The following is a 21972-nucleotide window of genomic DNA, read 5'->3' as shown; positions in this document are numbered from 1 at the left end:
GCAAGGACTGGGTCTACATAAGACAAAGGTGGAAAAGGCAGTAGTCAATGAGAAAAAAGCACACAAACAATACTGCTAACTTAAAAAAACAGTCGGACAGCAAAAATTATTTTAAAATATTAAGGTTGGGTTTGCATGTCTCCAACTGAATCCATCTAAGGCCTGAACATACAGGGATCCAGCTCCCCAGAGACCTTCCTAGTAGCTCCCTAACACTAGACCCAGTATTCCCTGAACTGAGCCATGAATGCAACCATAGAAAGGAGCCACGTGAAGGCGATGAACTGTGTTTCAGACCCACACAACTTGACGTGGCTTTTAGAGATCTGCCTGAACTGCTCAGAACACCAGTGTCCTGGCCTTTCATGCCCATTAGAAACCAGAAGACTGTGGGTTTTATGAAATAACTAAAAAAAAAAAACAAAAAACTAAGATTGTTATACCTAGTTAATCAAATATTTGTACATAAAACAACAAAAAAAACCATAAAAACAATAATATCATAGATGTATATTAGATGAAAAGGGTTCCATCTTTAGCTACTCCTTTTCCTAGCTGTTTATCCATTTCTCCCGGCTGCCCCGGCCCCAGCTCATACCCCAAGAGTTTAATCAGCAGAGTCACAGACCTGAGGGAGAATGGTTTCTATGCATGTATGCAGAAGGGTAGGGAGCCTGCCGGTGTCCTCGGAGGCCCGAATAGTGCTCACAGCCATGGTGGGTGTGGGGAGCAGGCAGAGGCAGAGGAGCGGCATACTGGTAATTGGAGTTTCCTGCTGTGCACACTCCTTCCGGATTGGAAAAGATCCAGCCTCCCACTAAAATAGACAAGAGGAAGACACCAAGACTGAGTCTGTGAACTCCCACACCAAAAATCAGGTGACCAGCTACTTTATACAACTACAATTCTTGTAAATGACACTGATGCTAGCCTATGTGTTGGTACCATCCCCCAGCTGCCACTGCCCTTGCCCATGAGCAGGTAACTTGGCTTCTCTGGAAATGCATGACCAGAACCGCTAACTTTGCCACATATAACGTACACACGTCAAGAAGTTTGCTGAGAAGATTGCAACACATGAACTTTGAACTCCAGTGGTTCTGCACATGGCCCTAACCTACACAACAAGGTTTTTATTCCAGTTCATTCCACCTAAAGGAAAAAACTGACAGGGAAATGATAAATGAAAAATAGCTCAGAGCAGTCTGAGTTATGTGAGGCATGCAAAATGTATCAGGCCCAGAGGGATGTGAGTGTGAGGAGCACCTTCAGTCAAGGGCACCCCCTGCACCCATGCCCGGGGGCGATTCTTTAAAGGCATTTTTGTTCCTGACTAGCTGCCTCACCCATTATCTTCATGTTCCTGGAATGTGTGATACAAAGAACAATGTATAACCAATCAATAGCTCATGTTACGGTAAACAGTTTATGAATCGTCTCTTCTTTTTCCTTTAAAAACCCACTTGTAACTGCTGCTAACCCAAGCATATATTCAGGGGAACTTGAATCTATGCTCCCAAGTTGCAGTCCTCAAACTTGGCCCAAATAAACTTTCTACTTACATTAATGTTGCCTCAGTTTTTTCATTTAAGTTGACAGTCACTTTTAAAGAGTGCTTTTCGGCCGGGCGCAGTGACTCACGCCTGTAGTCCCAGCACTTTGGGAGGCCGCAGCAGGAGGATCACAAGGTCAGGAGTTCAAGACCAGCCTGGCCAATGTGGTGAAACCCCGTCTCTACTCAAAATACAAAAATTAGCCAGGCGTGGTGGCGCGTGCCTGTGGTCCCAGCTGCTCAGGAGGCTGAGGCAGAGGAGTCGCTTCAACCCCGGAGGCAGAGGTTTCGGTGAGCTGAGATTGCGCCATTGCACTCTAGCCTGGGCAACAGTGAGAGTCTGTCTCAAAAAAAAAAAAAAGAGTGCTTTTCTGAGAGCTGCTTCTCTTTATGCGGCAATACTCCCAGGTCTGGTATGGAAGGTGCGCTAAAATTGAAGGGAAGGAAGAAGTAAAGAACTCCGCAGCTGGCAAACTGCATAAGGGTTCTTTGCAAGCCAATATAATCCGAATTAAAGAGGGTTTCAGACACCAGGGTTAACTTTCCTACTCTGATGTCACTGACCGTGGGTTGCATTGCAGCTGCAGAGGATTCCCTCCGCCATCCTGGGACATGGACAAGGTAACACGCTGATGGGAACATTCAACACTCCCTGCAGAATCCCAGTGATATGACTTCACCTCTTCCTACAGCCTTCCAGCCCTCAAATAAAGACTCCCCCCCGAAGGCTACAGCCTGCGTGACACATTGCTATGGGGACCAACTCCAAAATTAGCAAACACTAAGAACAGCAGAACTCCAAAACACCAGAGTGGCGAGCATAAAGTTAGGAGGCCAGCCAAGGACACACTGTCGAGGCTTCAGCGCCTCACTGACATGAAAACCAGAGTCTAAGAAATCCATCATTTTCATTCTTATCTCCTGCCTAAGATTTTTTTAAGATCCTTAAGCCTAGGACCATTGGCCCTCTCTCTGGAAATTCTGGAAAGGGCATAAATTTGTCCTTAATGGAATAAACAGTGTGTTGAGTTTTGATTTGGAAGAGACCTTAAGCAGTCCTGACAGGCAAAGATTCTGAGTGTGGAGGGAATTGGCTCCAAGTACAGCCCCAAGTACAAGAACCTCCTGCCTCGTGTACACCAAACTCACAGTGAGAACAGGTCACATGCTGGCTTTCAGAGAGAGCCTCCGGTACGTCTCTTAGGTGATTTCTGAAAGAGGAAAGAAAATGCACCACAGTTGTCCAACTTATGTGTGTCCACCATAAAGCATACCCAAAATTCTCCTTGAAGAGCAATCAATTTCTTAGAATAAGAAAACCAAACCCCTTTTTCCCTACGCTCCTGTCCTTCCCCATTCTCCTTCCTTCAGGGTGCTGTCTCTACTTGTGCAATTGCTCTTGGAGTTCCAGTTTTACTGTTTACCCCTCTTTACCATATTAACAGCTATCCCTGTTTTTTGTTTCTTGGTTTTTGTTTTTATCTGAATAATTTGGGGATATTGTTCCTGACTGACAAGATTCAAGCAATAATAACAGCACAATTCCAGGGCACAATTACATATGTGATATGCTAGATCCACCAATGACTCTGTGAGGGAAATATTAACATATTTTTCTAATTTTGTAGATTAGAAAAGTGGATCTCGAGGAGGTAAACTGACTTATGCAAGAAGAAACAGCCAGTAAATTACAGAGCAAGGATTCAGTCAGGACCTCTTACTCAAAGTCCCAAATTCTTTGTATTATACCATGCTACTGTCACTTTGAATCTAGATTCTGTCATGTCACATGTCAGTTTATCCTTTAGGCCTTTTGTTAACTGAAAATGTTATAAGCGTGTCTTGTATATCATCATAATTTATTCCAATATTGGAGCTAAGCACAGTAACTCACTCCTGTAATCTCAGCAACTAAAGAGGCGGCGGCAGGAGGATCACTTGAGGCCGGGAGTTTGAGACTGTCTGGTCAACATACTGAGACCCCCGTCTCTTAAAAACAAACAAACAAACAAACAAAAAACAAAACCACATAGCCAGGCATGGTGGCACATGCCTGTAGTCCCCACTACTTCGGAGGCTGAGGCAGGAGGATAGCTTGAGCCCAGGAATTTAAGGCTGCAGTGAGCTATATCACACCACTGTACTCCAGCCTGCATGACAGAGCAAGACCCCATCTCTAAAATAATAATAATAACGTATTCAAATATTGGACAGGACAGGGTCCTGTGATGCATCATTATGAACATCCGTCCATTCATGTAGAGCCTTATCAGAGCCTTTAAGGTGAACAGGAAAGATTAGACAGTTTTTAAACTATTTAAAAGATTTGAAACTCAAGCAATAAAATCTGAACATTAAAAAGATAATCATATTTATACTGTAGGATTTGTCAATTAAAAAGTCAATGATGAGCACCATATCCTTCTTTTTCCTGGGATGGAAAACACACAGAGGCTGAACATGGTGGCTCAAGCCTATAATCTCAGCAATTTGGGAGGCCAAGGCAGGTGGATCTCCTGAGGTCAGGAATTCAAGACAAGCCTGGCCAACATGGTGAAACCCTGTCTCCACTGAAAACAAAAAATAAAAAATTAGCTGGGCGTGGTGGTGGGCACCTGTGATCCCAGCTACTAGGGAGGCTGAGACACGAGAATCGCTTGAACCCAGGAAGCAGAAGTTGCAGTGAGCAGAGATAGTGTCACTGCACTCCAGCCTGACTCTGTCTCCAAAAAAAAGATAGAAGGAAGGAATGAAGGAAGGAAGGGAGGGAGGGAAGGAGGGAGGGAGGGAGGGAGGGAGGAAGGAAGGAAGGAAGGAAGGGAGGGAGGGAGGGAGGGAGGGAAGGGAAGGGAAGGGAAGGGAAAGGAAAGGAAGGAAAGGAAGGAAAGGAAGGAAGGAAAGGAAGAAAGAAAGAAAAGATATAGAGATGGCAGGTCGCTGACCCAAAGTAGCAGAATCATCACTCATACCCCCAGAAGTCTCTGACTCCTTTTCTCAGCACAGGAAATGTGAACCTCTCCCCATTTTTCACTTTTCCTAGGCTAAGGGTAGTTTTTAAAAAGCAATGTATTAAGCCATGCTACTCAGAAGTAATTAGGAAAAAGGCAGAGTGAATTATTATAAATCTAAATCATTTAATTTTTTTAATGTGATTGTGCTACTTTCAAAAATCTGTAGTAAAACAGGTCTTTAAAAAAAAAAACACATTGTTAGTTAACAGTTCTCCTGGACCCCTATTATAAGGAATAGATAATTATGATTTGAATTTTCTAGATGTTGTTGAATATTGAATTGAATATTGGAAGCATATTTCTACATTCTTTTTTTTTTTTTTTTTTTGAGACGGAGTCTGGCTCTGTCACCCAGGCTGGAGTGCAGGGGCACGATCTCGGCTCACTGCAAGCTCCGCCTCCCGGGTTCATGCCATTCTCCTGCCTCAGCCTCCCGAGTAGCTGGCGGCCTACAGGCGCCCGCCACCACACCCGGCTAATTTTTTGTATTTTGAGTAGAGACGGGGTTTCACTGTGTTAGCCACGATGGTCTCGATCTCCTGACCTCCTGATCCACCCACCTCGGCCTCCCAAAGTGCTGGGATTACAGGCGTGAGCCACCACGCCTGGCCAAGGAAACATATTTCTATCAAAGGTAATGCAAGTGCTACTGGTCTAGTTCCTTTCAAGATAATCATAAATTCCACATTTGTATTTGCATAAACCATTCATTAGAAGATTTCACTAAAATTTCTCTACTTACCTTTCCTTGGCATCCAAGAAGGCTTTGGCAAAAGGATTGTACTTGATTTTGAGAGCTGTTATCTTGCATTTACAAAGACAAGAAGTGTTAGTAAGAGTAGGATACACATAGGCAGACAGAACCCTTTGTCTTCTGTAAAACCAGGTTAATTCCCTCTCTTTTCCTTCCCTTTCCTGCCAGGCATGGTGGCTTATGCCTGTAATCCCAGCACTCTGAGAGGCAGAGGCCCTTTGCACCTTTGCTTACTCCAGCACTTAATCACCATTGCACTGTCTCTGGCAAAGGACATTTTATCATTGCATGTGGTGAAAATGCTAATGCCATGTAAAGTGAGAAAAGAAAGGGCAAAGCACTGGAAATAAGCAAAGCCCTGATGTGTGAAGCCTAGCATTCATTTTTTACTCATTTATTTATTTTTTTCAACAATCCTTGATCCCCTACTACATGTGATTTACTTATCTAGTCACTTGGAACACAGTGGAGAGCAGCACAGGTGTGATCCTGGCCCTCTGGGAAAGTGCCATCTAGCATCGAGTCCCTTATTCATAAATAACAGCTTACACATGGGGCCGTGTCAATGCAAAAAGCAAACTATCACCCCCATTCACTGTCACTCCCTTTATCTGCCTTAGCCTGAGCCTGTTTCATTTCTCATTAGAGACATCTGACGTATAGATAGACAGTCATCGTGATAGAGATAAAGAGATAGAAACAGAGAAATATTTATTTTTCATCTCTCCCCACTGGGATGTAAGTGCCTTGAAGACAGGGTATTCATCTGTTTTATTCATTGCAGTATTTCCAGCATTTAGAACAATATCCAGCATGTATTAAAGCCCAGCAAATATTTGTTGAGTAAATAAATATTTAGAGAATAGATATATATTATATATATATTTAGATATATATATATATATATATTTTTTTTTTTTTTTTTTTTTGAGACAGGAGTCTTGCTCTCAGGCTGCAGTGCAGTAGCTCCATCTTGGCTCACTTCAACCTCCGCCACCTGGGTTCAAGTGATTCTCCTGCCTCAGCCTCCCAAGTAGCTGGGATTAGAGGTGCCTGCCACCACACCCAGCTGATTTTTATATTTTTAGTAGAGACAGGGTTTTGCCATTTTGGCCAGGTTGGTCTTGAATTCCCGACCTCAGGTGATCTGCCTGCCTCAGCCTCCCAAAGTACTGGGATTACAGACATGAGCCACCATACCCAGTATACAGAATATTTATATCAGCAAGGATCTCAGACTTGATGGAAGAAGGAAAGCAAAGACAGACCCAGATATGGTTTGGCTATGTCCCCACCCAAATTTCATCTTGAATTGTAGCTCCCATAATTCTCACATGTTGTGGGATGGACCTGGTGGGAGATAATTGAATCATGAGGGCAGTTTCCCCATGTTCTCATGGTAGTGAATAAGTCTCACAAGATCTGATGGTTTTATAAGGGGTTTCCCCTTTCTCTTGGCTCTCATTCTCTTTGCCTGCCGCCATGTAAGATGTGTCTTTTGCCTTCTACCATGATTGTGAGGCCTCCCCAGCCATGTGGAACTGTGAGTCCATTAAACCTCTTTTTCTTTAAAAATTACCCAGTCTCAGGTATGTCTTTATTAGCAGCAGGAAAATGAACTAATACAGCACCCAACTCCTTTTGGCCCAGAACTTGTGAGGAGAAATCAGGAGAAAGAAGAAAAGGAGGTATGGGGTCAGATAGGTACAACCTAGTCTTTCTCTTGGCTTAAACCTGGAGAGGTAGAAAAGCATACATGAAGCTAGCAGGGGGTGCAGAGGAGACATTGGCCTCCTTCACCCACCCCCACACCCACTCGCCACCCGGGATGCGTCTGCGTGGACTTGGCAGGGAAGCTTTGTTGACAGAGGGAGGTGCTGGGGCTAGGCTTTCCAGAGCTTGATTGCCATGGGGCATGTTCAAGACCCAGAAGTAACAAGTCAGGCTGAGAGATTGCTGGATGGGTCAAAAACGACCAGTCAGGTGGTTCAGAGAGAACTGTCCCACACCTGCAGCCAGGGAAAGCTTCTGAGGGTTCACCAAGTCAGCAGCCAAATGACAAGTTCCGCACACCACCAGCTAAGCCAACAGCACACAAGTGGGCAGGGGCCTTGCCTGAAGACCAGAGGAGGTTAGGACATAGTCTCCAACTCCACATGCACCCCCGACCACCCACTTCCCAGAGTTACAAAGACCCAGTTACAAAGACCCACTTCCCCTCATAGACCCAGATTCCAGCCCAGGGAGAAAAGCTGGGAGAGAGGGCTATCTGCAGAATGGATTTACTTTATCATCAAAAGACTGGTCACCAGTTGAGGGACTGTTTACGTTATTAGCTAGTTCATTTCTGTTCCCATTGGCCAGCTGCAGGGGCTCTGCCAAGAGGCCAGTTTACTTATAGAAATGACATTTTCTCTGCACATCTGTGATGTGAGTTAAATCTGCAACTTCATTTCACCTGTAGGCACTAAGACAGTAGTTTCCAAACCTGGATGCTCAATAGAATCCTCTGGGGAGACTTTAAAATCTACAGATTCTGAGCATCATCCTTGGAGATTCTGACTCAGTTGGCTGGGTGGGTGTCAGGCCAAAATCTGTCTGTAAAGCTTCCAAATAAATACAGATGGAAGCAACAACAAGATCTCTTTTTTTCTTTTTTCTGAGACCAAGTCTTGCTCTGTCACCCACGATGGAATGCAGTGGCACAATCTCAGCTCACCGCAACCTCCACCTCCCAGGTTCAAGCAATTCTCTTGCCTCAGCCTCCCGAGTAGGTGGGATTACAGGTGCCCGCCACTGTGCCCAGCTAATTTTTGTATTGTTAGTGGAGACGGGGTTTCACCAGGTTGGCCAAGCTGATCTGGAACTCTTGATCTCATGATCTGCCTGCCTTGGACTCCCAAAGTGCTGGGATTACAGAAATGAGCCACCACACTCGGCCAAGATCTTATTTTTTTTAACCTATCAGAGTGTCAAAGATGACAAAGATTGATAATAGTGTTGATCATGGTGTGGGGGCTATAAATAGAGATGCCGTTTTGAGGGAAGCAATTTGGCCACATCTATCCGTTTCTAGGTATTCACCCAAGCAAGCAAATGACAAATGCACCAGGATATTCATTGCATCATTATTTATAATAGAAAATAAAGGGCTAGGTGTGGTGGTTCACACCTGTAATCCCAACACTTTGGGAAGCCGAGGCGGACGGATCACCTGAGGTCAGGAGTTCGAGACCTGCCTGGCCAACATAGTGAAACACCGTCTCTACTAAAAATACAAAAATTAACCAGGCATGGTGGTGCACGCCTGTAGTCCCAGCTACTTGGGAGGCTAAGGCAGGAGAATCGCTTGAACCTGGGAAGCAGAGGTTGCAGTGAGCCAAGATCACACCACTGCACTCTAGCCTAGGTGACAGAGCAAGACTCTGACTCAAAAAAAAAAAAAAAAAAAAAAATTAGCCAGGCGTGGTGACAGGTGCCTGTAATCCTAGCTACTCAGGAGGCTGAGGCAGGAGAATCGCTTGAACCCAGAAGGCAGAGGTTGCAGTGAGCCGAGATCACACCGCACAACAAGAGTGAAACTCTGTCTCAAAAAAAAAGAAAAAGAAGAAAAGAAAAGAAAACAGTTGGAAACAACTTAAACGTCCATTGGTGGGGGGCTGATTACGTGAAATAGTGTATTCATACAACACAATATTCTGCGGGCATTACAGAAAAGGAGATATATGTAGGCATAATTACATAGAAAGGTAATCATAATACACTGTTAAACTGGAGAAAAAGAAATTTGCAGATTAATAATATATACAACATGAGCCAATTTATGTGAGGAAATCTACATTCACATATATATTTACAAATACATAGAACATATATATTTACAAATACATAGAAAATTTGTCAAAAAAACACACTCTAAGTTATTCTTCGTCATGTCCATGGGGAGTGAGATTCCGAAACTGAAGAAAGCAGTACAGCTACCTTATGGTCTTCACGTTTACTTTATATACTTCTGTACTGTCAGTTTATTATGTGTTGTTAAATAAATAAATATTATCTTTAAAGAACATTTTTAAAGTTTAATCAAAAAGAATTCAACCCTCTCTGGGTTCTTCTGATAATCAGCAAAGCATGTGAACAGACCCAAAGCAGCTCACAGACAGGCCGGGCGCTAACCACTCAGCCCTCACAGCCAGGCGGCTCAAGTCACTGGGCAGCAGCAGACTTAACTGTGCTCAGATACTGAACATTAACAAGCAGGATTGATAGCATAACAAAACCCAAGGGAGGGTGCACGTTTGGATCACTTGCTACAGACTTGCTTCTAGAGCAGGAGATCCGACAGCCCCTGCCCAGTTGTACCCACTCAAGACACACTCAACTCTGCACAGGCCAAGGGCACACAGGGGCCTGACAACAAAGACTCCAGAGTTTCAACAGAACTCAGGCGTTTCATGACAATACACAGCTGTGCCTTGTTGGCATCAGGAGAGCACATGCTGGTGAGCCTTTAGCAAACAGGCAAGAGGGAGGGAGAGCAGCTACTCCATTGTTTAACTTCATGTCTGCTGAGTGTATCCAAATCCTGGAAAACCTACCTTTCATCTAAAAGGACTCCCCCACCTCCCATCTTGCCATGATCTCCCAGGTGACAGTTACACACACACACACACCCACACACACACACACACACACTTACCTCCTCATTCTGATAGGCAGTCACGGCTATGAACTGGGTTTCAGGGAAGGAGCAGTTCGTTACCATTCGATGGGCACTTCCAACACGCACTATGTGAACCTGGGGTTCATACTTATGCAGAGAATTCAACATTATCTGTTGAGGCAGGAGAAGAGAAAGAGGAGAAAAGCAAAGCCCCGTGTATCGCAGGTGATAAACAAGCCAGCATCTCCAGTTGGTCCCAAGCTCAGCACCACCCCAGTTAGGGACACACATTTCAAATCCTAGATTTGAAGCCACCTGAGCCGCCACCACACCTCTAAGAAACAAATGAAGGGAATTTTCCAGAAGCTCCAGGAAGCATAACATTGAAGCCTTTACAAGGGTGAGGGGTGGGTTGTCAGAGAGGAGTTATTCTTAAGAGTTTTCCGTTTTCTGACAAAATCTTGGCTTCCTTTTTTCCTTCCCCTATTTTCACACAACAATGTGGATTTCAATCTATCAAAATATATTGTTTGCCTTTTTTTCATTTGAGGAATCCTAATAATTCAAAATTCTGACAATGGGTGCATTTTCCAAGTGACGAAAGAATAGTGAAATCTGACATCTGATGGTTACACTCTCTATGAGTCAAATGAAAGGTGTATGACAGTCTCCTGCTGTGAAATCTGGTAGGCAGTAACAATTCACTGTTCAATTTTCCGTTTTAATAAGGAACTGGAAGCTTCTGAGGACCACACAGACTCAGGTAGTGTTACCTCTGGACACATGAACTCCTTTGGTCCCTGCCATCTAAGCACAGAGATCAGAGAAGGGCCACATGGGCACAGGGTGGGAGGCTAAGGGAAAATCAAACACGCAGGTGGGGAAGAGAAGAATCCAGACCCTTTCCTCCCATCCGTGTCTCCAATCCCCAGAAACCGCCTACATTATAGAAAGTAACTAACAACCTTCCATAGCAGACTAGTATTCACAATCCTAACACAGAAAACAAGACGAAAAAGCCCCAGATGCTTGTTTACTCTAATTGGAGACCTGAAATAAAACCTTCCTTGTTTAAGAAAGGTTTGTTTTGATTTTTTTTTCTGAAAAACCAAAGCTGATTCAATATTCTATTGATAATTATCATAATGCCCAAGTGGAGGTAGTAATTATTTCATTTAGAAGCAGCTTTTTATGAAGGTATTTGTCTATTGCCAGCATGCCACTTATACTAAAAAAGGGGAGAGGGACTAACAAAACCCTAGTACCCACAAACATCTCCCTCTCAGAGCTGGGTAAAAAGCACAGCACACAAGACAAAACTCTGAAAAGGGCCCCAGTGATTAAGTAAACCACTGCTCTCTCACTCTCTTAACATCAGGAAGTCCATTAAAAACTGAAAGCACCAATTAAGAGCTGTTTATTCTTGTTTACATTTGGACTCCAGGGAATAATTGGCTTCTGTGGGAGAAGAGGCTGGTGAGGACACCTCTAATTGCCTAAATGCACCCTTGATATTTCTTGATTGGTGTTGTGGGGAGGCTGGAGCGGGTGGCCAGGCCTGCCCGCCTCATTCATACCTGCCCGCCTCCATTGAGCTTGTTGGTCAGCTTCACTTTGCTGAAGGAGATGGGAGCTTTCATCCAGTGGGCCCCAAAGTTGGGGGAGTCCGGGTGAATGTAGACGCAGCTGTGGCTGGAGACCTCTGGCTTGCCAGCGGGCACCCATTCCCCATTGACATACTTCCAGCGGTGACTGTCCGTAGGGACAAAGTCCAGCAGGAGGGAGTACATGGCATTGGGGTCCAACCCTGTGACACTAATCTTTAGGACTGGAAACATCCGTCTAAAAGGAAAGGGAGAAACTTAGCAACAGGAGGGACGTTAGAGGAACTCTCACCTTGTCCAGGGACCTCTCAATACTGAGGCCTTCCATGGAATGCCCTGTGAGGAGGCCAAACAAACAGGGCCCAAGTCCACAATCCCAATGCTACTGGAGCTTCTTTTTATAAATGAATTTAATACTGAGATTTCACTTTAAAACATGCTCCATTTTAAAGTCTGAAAACCACTGATGGAGTCATTTGACACAACAGGAACCTGAAGCCCAAGATGTATCAAAGGCCACATCCCCACATAAAGCTTTCTTCAAAGATTTCCCACTGGTACACTGATGCCACGGACCAGCCCTTCCCAACCTCATAAAGAACACTATTCCTAAATAATAGTAATCGCATTTGTAGCAAAACATGCCAGCCTGGGCAACATAGTGAGACACCCCCATCTCAAAAAAAGAAAAAAAATTCGCTGGGTATGGTAGTCCCAGTTATTCGGGAGGCTGACGTGGGACGATTGCTTGAGCCCAGGAGTTGGAGGCTGCAGTGAGCTGTGATGGTGCCACTGCACTCCAGCCTGGGTGACAAGAGTGAGATCCTGTCTCAAAAAAAACAAAAACAGGGTTACATGGTAAAGTAACTGAGAGGAACTCTTAACTCTACAAAGTGAGACCAGTTCTTTCCTCCAGGATGCCTCAGGGCCTTTAACATCCCCTTGTACACCATGGGACTTTGAAGAAAGTGTGGGAATGTGCATACCCTAAACATATGTGACAGTGGGATTATCATTTAGCTAAGCATTTTATGAGAATTTGTGTCCAAAGAACACACTTTGAGACATGCAGATCTAGATTCATCGATCCTTCTTCTACATGCTAGAATAATACAAGTTTAATAGTTTCATACAAGAACAATACAACAAGTTTACTCTCACAAATATTTGGAGAAACTATCCAAGTAGCTGGCTTATAAGTCTAGAACATTTTCATCATCCCAAAAAGAAACCCCATGGCCATTAGCAGTTACTCTCTATTCCATTTAGACTTCTTTTTTTTTTTTTTTTTTTTTTTCAGACGGAGTCTCTGCTTCCTGGGTTCAAGTGATTCTCTTGCCTCAGCCTCCAGGAGGGTAGCTGGGATTACAGACATGCGCCACCATGCCTGGCTAATTTCTGTGTTTTTAGTAGAGACAGGGTTTCACCATGTTGGCCAGGCTGGTCTCAAACTCTCAACCTCAGGCAATCCACCCGCCTCAGACTCCCAAAGTGCTGGGATTACAGGTGTGAGCCACCACACCTGGCCTCTATTTAGACTTCCTATCACCAGAAAAAAAAGCAGAGAGAAGTAGTTTCTGCCTGCTAGGCAGGAGAGAGGCAGAGTTGACGTCCTTTGTGCTTCCAACTCTAAAGTCACTGCCTAAGGTAAGATTCTGGAGCCAAAGCAAAGCCAGGCCAGCCGAAGGGCTTGGGTATAATGGTGATACAGCCAACAGTTACAGAGCACTCACTAGGTGCCAGTGGGAATAAGCACTTTACATGAACTAACTCAGTGAGTTCTTCACAACAACTTTATGAGGCTGTGTTGGTGTGTTCAAGGAGAGAAAATTAATTTAAATGGGAGGCTAGGACAAGTATATAAATTAAGTAAAATTTCTAGGGAGAAAAATGCATCAGATGATGCATTCCAAATCCAGGTCTTCACTGAGAACTTCATTATCCACCTCAACACTCCTCGTCCCTTAATGAGATGATTGCACTTTTACATTAACTAAAATGATACACCTCCTCTAGGGAGGCTGCCTGTGTGATGTAAAATCTTTATGTTGCATTTTCTTTTGTTCTTTCTTCAATAGAAGGATTATTGTCTTATTTTCTACTACTATCAGATTAAACAATTCCCTTTTACGATATATTTTAATGTTTTCAGTTATCTTAATAATATTGGCCAAGTGTAGAAAACAGAAGGATCCTGAGAACACAAATGCCATTTGCAAAGAATCATAAAAGTGAGTATCAGAAATGATGCTAGGGATTCTATAGGGTTCTTCTGACAGCCAGCAGTCAGACCTGTTTATAGGAGGTATACGGAGACACGGTCTCTGTGTTCCGGTCCAGTGCTGCTTCTGAAGTACTAAAGTTTACTTTTTATTTTATTTTAAAGAAAACACAAGAGTGGCATGTGTATAATTGTCATTTTGCATACTAAAGTTAAAAAGTACCAAAGGAGTTTAAGACCAGCCTGGGCAACATGGCAAAACCCCATCTCTATAAAAAATACAAAATTTAGCCAGGCATGGTGGTGCACATCTGTAGTTCCAGCTATTGGAGAGGCTGAAGCAGGAGGATCATTTGAGCATGGGAGATCGAGGCTGCAGTGAGCTATTATCACACCACTGTACTCCAGCTTGGGTGACAGAGTGAGACTGTGTCTCAAAAAAAAAAAAAAAAGTACCAAAACTTTTCTCAATAAGACTATATGGGCCCGGCGCGGTGGCTCAAGCCTGTAATCCCAGCACTTTGGGAGGCCGAGACGGGCGGATCACGAGGTCAGGAGATCGAGACCATCCTGGCTAACACAATGAAACCCCGTCTCCACTAAAAATACAAAAAAATTAGCCAGGCGTGGTGGCGACGCCTGTATTCCCAGCTACTCGGGAGGCTGAGGCAGGAGAATGGCGGGAACCCGGGAGGCGGAGCTTGCAGTGAGCCGAGATCGCGCCACTGCACTCCAGCCTGGGCGACACAGCGAGACTCCGCCTCAAAAAAAAAAAAAAAAAAAAGACTATATGGTACACATAAAAGTAAGAGAAAAAACATATAATGTATTACTCATGCACTAAACTGCCAGAATAATGATGCAATTGTTCAAGCATGAGAGCATGGCTGGTGTCTTCATGATAAGAAATGTCAGGACGTTTCATAAAGTTCTGACTTATGATTTAAGAAATTACTTAATGCAAGACACTTTCATTTGTTTTATTTTTATTTAAAAAGTTTCTGACTGTGTTGCCCAGATTGCTTTCAAATTCCTGGGCTCAACTCCTCCCTCAGCCTCCTAAAGTGCTGGGACTACAGGTGTAAGCCACAGTGCCTAACTGCAAGATTGTTTTTCTAGTGATAATAGTTATCATGTACAGTCAGGCCTCCGCATTCCCACGGTCTGCATCTGTAGATTCAACCAAATGCAAATTGAAAAATTTGAAAAGAAATAATACAGCAATAAAACATAATACAAATAAAAACAATACAGCATAACTATTTACATAACATTAACATTGTATTAGGTATTATAAATAATCCAGAAATAACTTAAGCATATGGGAGGATGTGCATAGGTTATATGCAAAATATTCTAGTTCATTTTATGTAAGGAACTTCAGCATCCTCAGATTTTGATATTTGCAGGGGCCTGGAACCAATCCTCTGTGGATGCCAAGGGATGGCTGTACTGAGTTCTACTCTGCACCTAGGACTTTGCGTAGGTGAATATTTCACTTAAGTGAAATATAACTTAAGTCTTACTTCACCCACAAGGAGGTTATTATGCCAGTTTTATAGATGAGGAAACTGGGACTTAGAAAGCACACATTACGTTACATTCACCACTCCTTTTTTTTTATTTTTAAACTCTGTTTTCCTTTCTTATTAGCTTCTCAAAGGCTAACATGGTTGAGCCACAGTGAAAGGAAAAGTCCCCCTCAATGTTTTCCCAAATCTTAATACCTAATTAGAGATTTATCTGCCCATTTGACAAATGGTTTTTTAGTACCTGCTCTATGCTAGGAACTGTTCTAGGTGGGGATTCAATGAAAAAAATTGCAGACCCAGTATCTTCTTGCTCATGAAGCTTACATTCTAACAAAGAAGTCAGGCAACAAAAATGTCAATAAATTTTTGTTGTTTCTTTAATGTATAAGATCATTTGGGGCTGGGTGTGGTGGCTCATGCCAATAATCCCAGCACTTTGAGAGGCCAAGATGGGAGGATCACTTGAGGCCCAGAGTTCGAGACCAGTCCGGTCAATTTAGCAAGATCCCTATCTCTATTTAAAAAAAAAAAAAAGATCATTTTAAATTGCAAGAGTGCCATGAAGGAACTAAAATGCATTATGTCACAGAAGGAGACTAAAGGATGAGAAGCTACTTTAGCCTGATCTGAACAGGAAGTGACATTTGAGCTAAGACCTAAATAATGAGAAGGAATGACTCATGCAAAATGTTAGAGGAGGCGCACTTAGAGGCAAAAGAAATAGCAAGTACAGTGGCCCTTAGATTTAAATAGCCCCACTCTATTCAGAAACTAAAAGAGAAGACCAAAGTGGCTGAGGCAAAGTGAAGGGAAAATTCCAATTATTAGACTCACTGCTAATAGGTTAGAGTGCCCTCTTCTTAACTCTCTCAACTATATTATGTGAGGTCTCATAAAGAGTGTAGCATGACTTTTCATTCCAGAATAAGAAAATGTGTAATGGCTTTCCATCTTTCGTGCTATGGTCAGAGCTGTACCTGATATTTCAAAGAAGCCATGATCAATGAAGAGATGCTTAACATCATTAGCCATTAGAGAAATGCAAAACCCAAAGTACAGTGAGATGCCACTTCATGGACACTAGGATGACTGCAATACGAAAGGTAGACAATAAAAAGCATTGGTGAAGATGTAGAGAAATTGGAATCCTCATACATTGCTGACAGGAATATAAAATGATGCCGCCACTTTGGAAAATAGTCTGGCAGTTCCTCACCTGGTTAAACATACAGTTTCTCAATAATCCAGCAATTCCACTCCTAGGTATATACACAAGAAAAAATGAAAACATCGTTCCACGTAAACATTTGTACACAGAGGTACATAGCAGCATTATGCATAATAGCCAAAATGTACAAAAACCCAAATGTCCATGGAGTGATGAAGGATAAATAAAATGTGTTATATCCATATAATGGAGTATTTGTCAATAAAAAAGATGAAGTGCTGATACACGCTACAACATTGATGAACCTTGACAACATTACACTAAGTAAAAGAAGTTGTTCACAAAGGACCACGTATTGTATGATTCCCAGGATATCAAATGTCCATGATATGAAATAGGTAACTCTATAGAAACAGAAAGTAGATTAGTGGTTGCCAGGGGCTGAGGAGGTGATGGCTAAGGGCGCAGGGCTTCCTTTTGAAGCAATAAAATTGTTCTAAAATTAATTGTGGAGACGGATGCACAACTCTGTGAATTACTGAGAACCACTAAACTATACACTTCAAATGGATGAGCTGTATGGCATGTGAATTACATCATCATAAAGCTGTTAATAGAAACAAAGAAGTCACAGTGTCTTGTCTCTTAGAAGGAGGACATATCTGGGAAATGGCAGAATGATTAATTGCTCTATTTTCTTTAGTATTCCATTTGCCAAGAACTTTATAATTTTTTTGTTTTTATCACTACATAAATAAACTGAGAAGAGATATGTATTTTTAATCCATTCCCTATTTTAATACATTTTTTAATACGTTCTCTATTATGGCAATGAGGAATAAATAAAAGTCAGTCAACTTGCCTAAGGTCTTGTAACTGGGACTGGAACTAACCCTGCCTCCAAGCCAAGTTCCCCTCCTCCCACCCTACTTTCCCCTCTTTTGTCTCACAATGACAGGGATGCATTATCCAGGGATCCAGTAACTAACTGATCTGTGATTACCACTCATGATCCGGCTTTATTTTCAGGAATGAACTGCACTTCCCATCAAGGTGATTTTTTCCCCATTGTTTTTCCTAGATGTAACTAACATAGAGAAACCCAGAGTCTGAGGGATAAGAAATATGTAAATCAGTCCCTAAGTAACAGCATAACTTCGCTTAACCCACCCTGGAGAGAAAGCCTCCTTGGAGATAAAGAGAGGAAAATGTGGCAGGGTAAATAAGCACTCCTCAAGAAAACGACACCTGAAGAACCACAGGTGGTTGGGCTTTGCCCATAAACTGTTTGGCTTTTATTATGGGACCAGCTTTCCAGTTTTATTTCACTGACAGGGAATCTCCAGAAGCCAGTGCTGCTGGAGCAGGCTATGAGAAGTGAGGTTTGCAGGAAGAAAGGGGGGCAGAGATGAGGTAGATTTTACAGGTGGGGGAACAGCAGAGATGGTTAAAAGCAAATTCAAAAAGTTAAACTTGTAAACACTTTCCTCCATCTCTCCACAAAACTCTACTATTTATCAAATACTCATCAGAACTTTGAGGGGGGTGTGTGTGTGTGTGTGTGTGTGTGTGTGTGTGTGTGTGTGAGACACACATGGTGCATGAATGCTGACATTTATATGAAGGTGAGCAGGCATAAAAATAGCAACAGGTGTCAATTAAAGATAAATAAACAAAGGGAAAAAAAGAACAGCATTAGGGAAGCAAAGTGGCCCAGTTAGCGGCAGATTACATAAATGCATATGATCTTCTTGAGTTGTAATTTTGAAGTTCAGAGAAAAATACTCATGGGCTATAGGGACATGGAAATGTATTGGCCTGATGTGCAACCTTACTTTTCTCCTCTCTTGCACTGCCCTTACTGGAGACTATGACCATCAACTCGGTGGCACTGCACCAATACCCCTTAATCACTGAAAATTTAAACTTAGTAATTCCCACCTCTTATTTTATGATAACAAGAAATATAGCATTTTCGCCTTACGTGAAAATGTTACAAGTAAAGAAAAGAAAACCAAGAGATTTGATTTTTTTTTTTTTTTTGAGACACAGTCTCACTCTGTTGCCCAGGCTCAAGTGCAGTGGTGTGATCACTGCAACCTTGACTTCCCCAGGGTCAGGTGATCTCCCACCTCAGCCTCCCAAGTAGCTGGGACTACAGGTAGGTGTCACCATGCCCAGCTAATTTTTTGTATGTTTTGGAGAGACAGGGTTTCTTCATGTTGCCCAGGCTGTTCTAAAACTTCTGAGCTTAAGTGATCCACCTACCTGGGCCTCCTGGCTAATTGTTTAAATTTTCTGTAGAGAAGAGGTCTCCCCACATTGCCCAGTCTGGTCTCAAACTCCTGGGCTCAAGCAGTCTTCCCACTTCAGCCTCCCAAAGTGCTGGGATTACAGACATGAGCTGCCATGCTAGCAAGCAATTTAATTTATTTACCTCTGAAGTCTGAAATGAATTCTTTCTGCAAACTAAAGTATAAGTTTCCAGCTTAAAGGATGGACATGAAAGGAAATACTGGCTGGATACACTAGAGATGACTCAAATGAGCTCTAAGGAGGTCTTATACTTATTACTGTTATATCTAAAGGACTATTAACTACGAATAACTAAAAGTTTTCCATTTTAAAAAGAGAGGGAGGAAGAAAAGGAGGAAAGGGAAAAGAAGTAGTAGAATGGGGGAGGGGAGAGAGAGAAAGAAAAGGAGGAAGGGAGAGAGAGAAAGGAAGGAAAGAAAGGAGGCCAACATCAGGATCCCAGTTTCTGGAGATAATTCCATGTTTTTCAGGGAAAAGCTTTTCTCTTTACAGCTTCTGATGAATGTCAGAGGCAAGCTTCCTATTTATATATATGAAAGTAGATCTCCACTTGACAATGAGTCTTGTCACTCTTTCATCAGCCCATCTTATGCTATTGCAAGATTTGCTATTTTAATGCAGAACAATGACACCTCAAGTGTACAGGAGTTATCACCCCAAACGATGCTTTTTTAAAAAGTCAAGGTGACAATGTCAATGAAAAAGGGCCCAGGTCACAATGTGAATGAAAAAGGCTAGGACTGGGTAATCATACCAGGAACATTCTTCTCCACAGGGAAGGGCCACAAATCTACCTGCACCAGGCGTGGGAGTCGATGTGGAGGGCAAGGATCTGAAGGAGACACAGAGAGTCTATAGATATAGGAGAATGAGTAGAAAGGAGGCATTGAGGAATAAATGATTAGGGAGAAAAGAAAGAAGGAAGAAGGGAGTAAAGAAGATGAAGCAAGAAAGATGTCTATATTCACAAAGGTTAAGTGTGACTAATGGTTTAATCTGAGAAACTAAGAAGTTGGGAGTAATTTCAGACCAAGTTCATTCATTATTAAGTACATCAATTTCTTATGGACTTGTCTTCCCTTCTTTAATCAAAGTATAAAGGGAACTTTCTATCTCCTGGCAAAATCTTGACCCTAAAGGGCTCAGAGAACTTAGGAGAATTTAAGAAAAAGTTTTCATTTATAGGAAGAGGGGGAACACAGCAGGACATCCATAGATAAGAACAACCAAGTTCACCACAATTAGACTTCATTAAACTTCTTCTACAAAGAATATTGTTCATGTAGCTAATATTAAATGACTTTAAAGATGAAAGATTTTGTTTTGCTTTTTAAAGACAGGGTCTCACCATGTTGCCCAGACTGCTCCTAGGCTCAAGGATCCCTTGCCTCAGCCTCCTGCGTAGCTGGAACAACAGGAGCAGACCACCATGCTGGGTTAATGTGAAGTATATTACATTTTAAATATAGTGGAAAATTATATAGGCAATAAAAGGCAAGATAAAATTTTTCTTAAATGGTAAAAGTGCATTCCAATGTAACATATTAAATTGGAATTTATAATGGTTTCAGAAACTTTTATTATTTATTCCTTATTGAAATAGATGAACCATATATTTACTTGGTGATTGTACTTATTTTTACCATAATATATGGCCAATTTGACAGCCAAATCAATAGCATGAGGCTAAGTATTAGTGTAATTAGTATCCAGTAATACAAAGAATAATAAGCAGAATGTTCTACCTATTGTCAGATAAAATAAACTTTTTACAGTTGCATCTTTGCCCATCTTTAAAGGGCAAAAGATTAAATCCAATTAAGATTTGGGGTAATTCTGTGAAATTAAAAATATGTTTTATGTTTTCTTCTATGAAAGAAGCTAAAAATAATGTGTAAATACAGGTCAAGAGAAGGAACAACTATAATTACAATAACAAATATTAAAAGCAATAAATTTATATGAAATAAGTATGGAACCCATTTTGAGAAAGAAAATATAAAAATCAAGCAAGGTTGATATTCCTGCTACTGGTATAATCGCAATTTCTTGAAATGTCCTAATTCAGGTATGGCTTTCATTTTAGAACACATTTTAATGCCATGTAACAGTTCCTGAGTTCACAACTCTCCAAGATTGACAAGAAATAGTTCATTTTCTATACTGCGCTTCATTAAAATATAGAAAACCAAGATATCAGGAATGGAAGCATTTTGCACAAGGACAAAAGCCTGACAGAAAGAAGTTCAGATGGCCTCGGCTCTTCTTTATTATCAGAATTCTTTCGAGGGTGTCATAATTAGAGTTCAGCCAAAACTAAGCCTACTAAAAATGCCTTTCAGCATTTTGTACTTTTGTGACCATGTGTATGAAAATATATGTGAACATCAGCTGAATGTTGGAGCTAGTTTGGCCAAGCTGCGAGCAGTGAGATTTTGTTTCAAAATATTTGCATCTCCTCTATGAAGTGAAATCTTCTAATATTACCTTGACAGCCCCTTAGCAGACTAGGTTTAATAGAATCTGAGAAATGCCAGCAGAGATCAGTTTCAGTTAATCCCTCAATTTGTTGCACTTAGAGGAAAGAAGGCATCTTCGCTTCTCTAAAGCAGTATAATATGTTTTCATTCACTATTACTGCAACAGCTTTCACATCATCACAAACACACACAATCTCAAATGAACACTCACCACAAACACACACGGGGAAGCAGGTGAAGTGATAGGCAATAGTTTACATTTGCCCGTTTGCTTCCACTCTTCAACTAGTCAAACATTTCTGGCAAGTTTGCTGTACTTAGGAGGAGATCATCCAGCTTCCAAACAAAGTTGTCTTTCACCTTATCTGGACGGAGTTGGGGCTCAGGTCTGTGATAGGGTTTGCAGCTAGTCACAAATTAATATTATTTTCTGACATTTGAGTCCATTTTCCCATCCCAATGGAGCATTCCCCCCACTTTAGGGTAATTCCCCAGAATTTCTCCATTTAAAATGCACATAAGACAGGTGGCTTCATCCTCTGATGATCTCAGAGAAATTAATTAAGTTGGCTGGAGGAAAGCCACTGGAGACAGTCGTTCCTGTAAGCATGTTTAATCAGATCCCGCCGCCTCTGAGTGAAGAGCGGCAACCTCTTCAATATTCAAGGGGT

The 21972-nt window shown here is 42.1% G+C and overlaps 1 protein-coding gene across 3 annotated transcripts in view; it reads right to left on the bottom strand.

Annotated features, from left to right (window-relative positions):
- The window catches only part of TBX19 (T-box transcription factor 19), a 70131-nt gene that overhangs the window by 8869 nt on the left and 39290 nt on the right, over nt 1-21972 (bottom strand). For 2 of the 3 annotated variants that reach the window (XM_015125090.3, XM_077999464.1), the window contains exons 2-6: nt 11558-11822; nt 10017-10151; nt 5306-5367; nt 2702-2763; nt 629-817 (exon numbers count right to left, since the gene is read on the bottom strand). In XM_015125090.3, coding sequence (XP_014980576.2) covers nt 629-817; nt 2702-2763; nt 5306-5367; nt 10017-10151; nt 11558-11818 — 709 coding nt within the window. In that variant the 5' untranslated portion in view covers nt 11819-11822. Of the gene's footprint in view, nt 1-628; nt 818-2701; nt 2764-5305; nt 5368-10016; nt 10152-11557; nt 11823-21512; nt 21651-21972 lie in introns of those variants that run through there. The other variant, XM_077999471.1, reaches the window with a different exon arrangement.

This window comes from Macaca mulatta, chromosome 1 (assembly GCF_049350105.2).
Source record: "Macaca mulatta isolate MMU2019108-1 chromosome 1, T2T-MMU8v2.0, whole genome shotgun sequence".
NCBI lineage: Eukaryota > Metazoa > Chordata > Mammalia > Primates > Cercopithecidae > Macaca > Macaca mulatta.
Note: the sequence above shows the minus strand (reverse complement) of the source record. Positions and strands in the feature narration are given on the sequence as shown.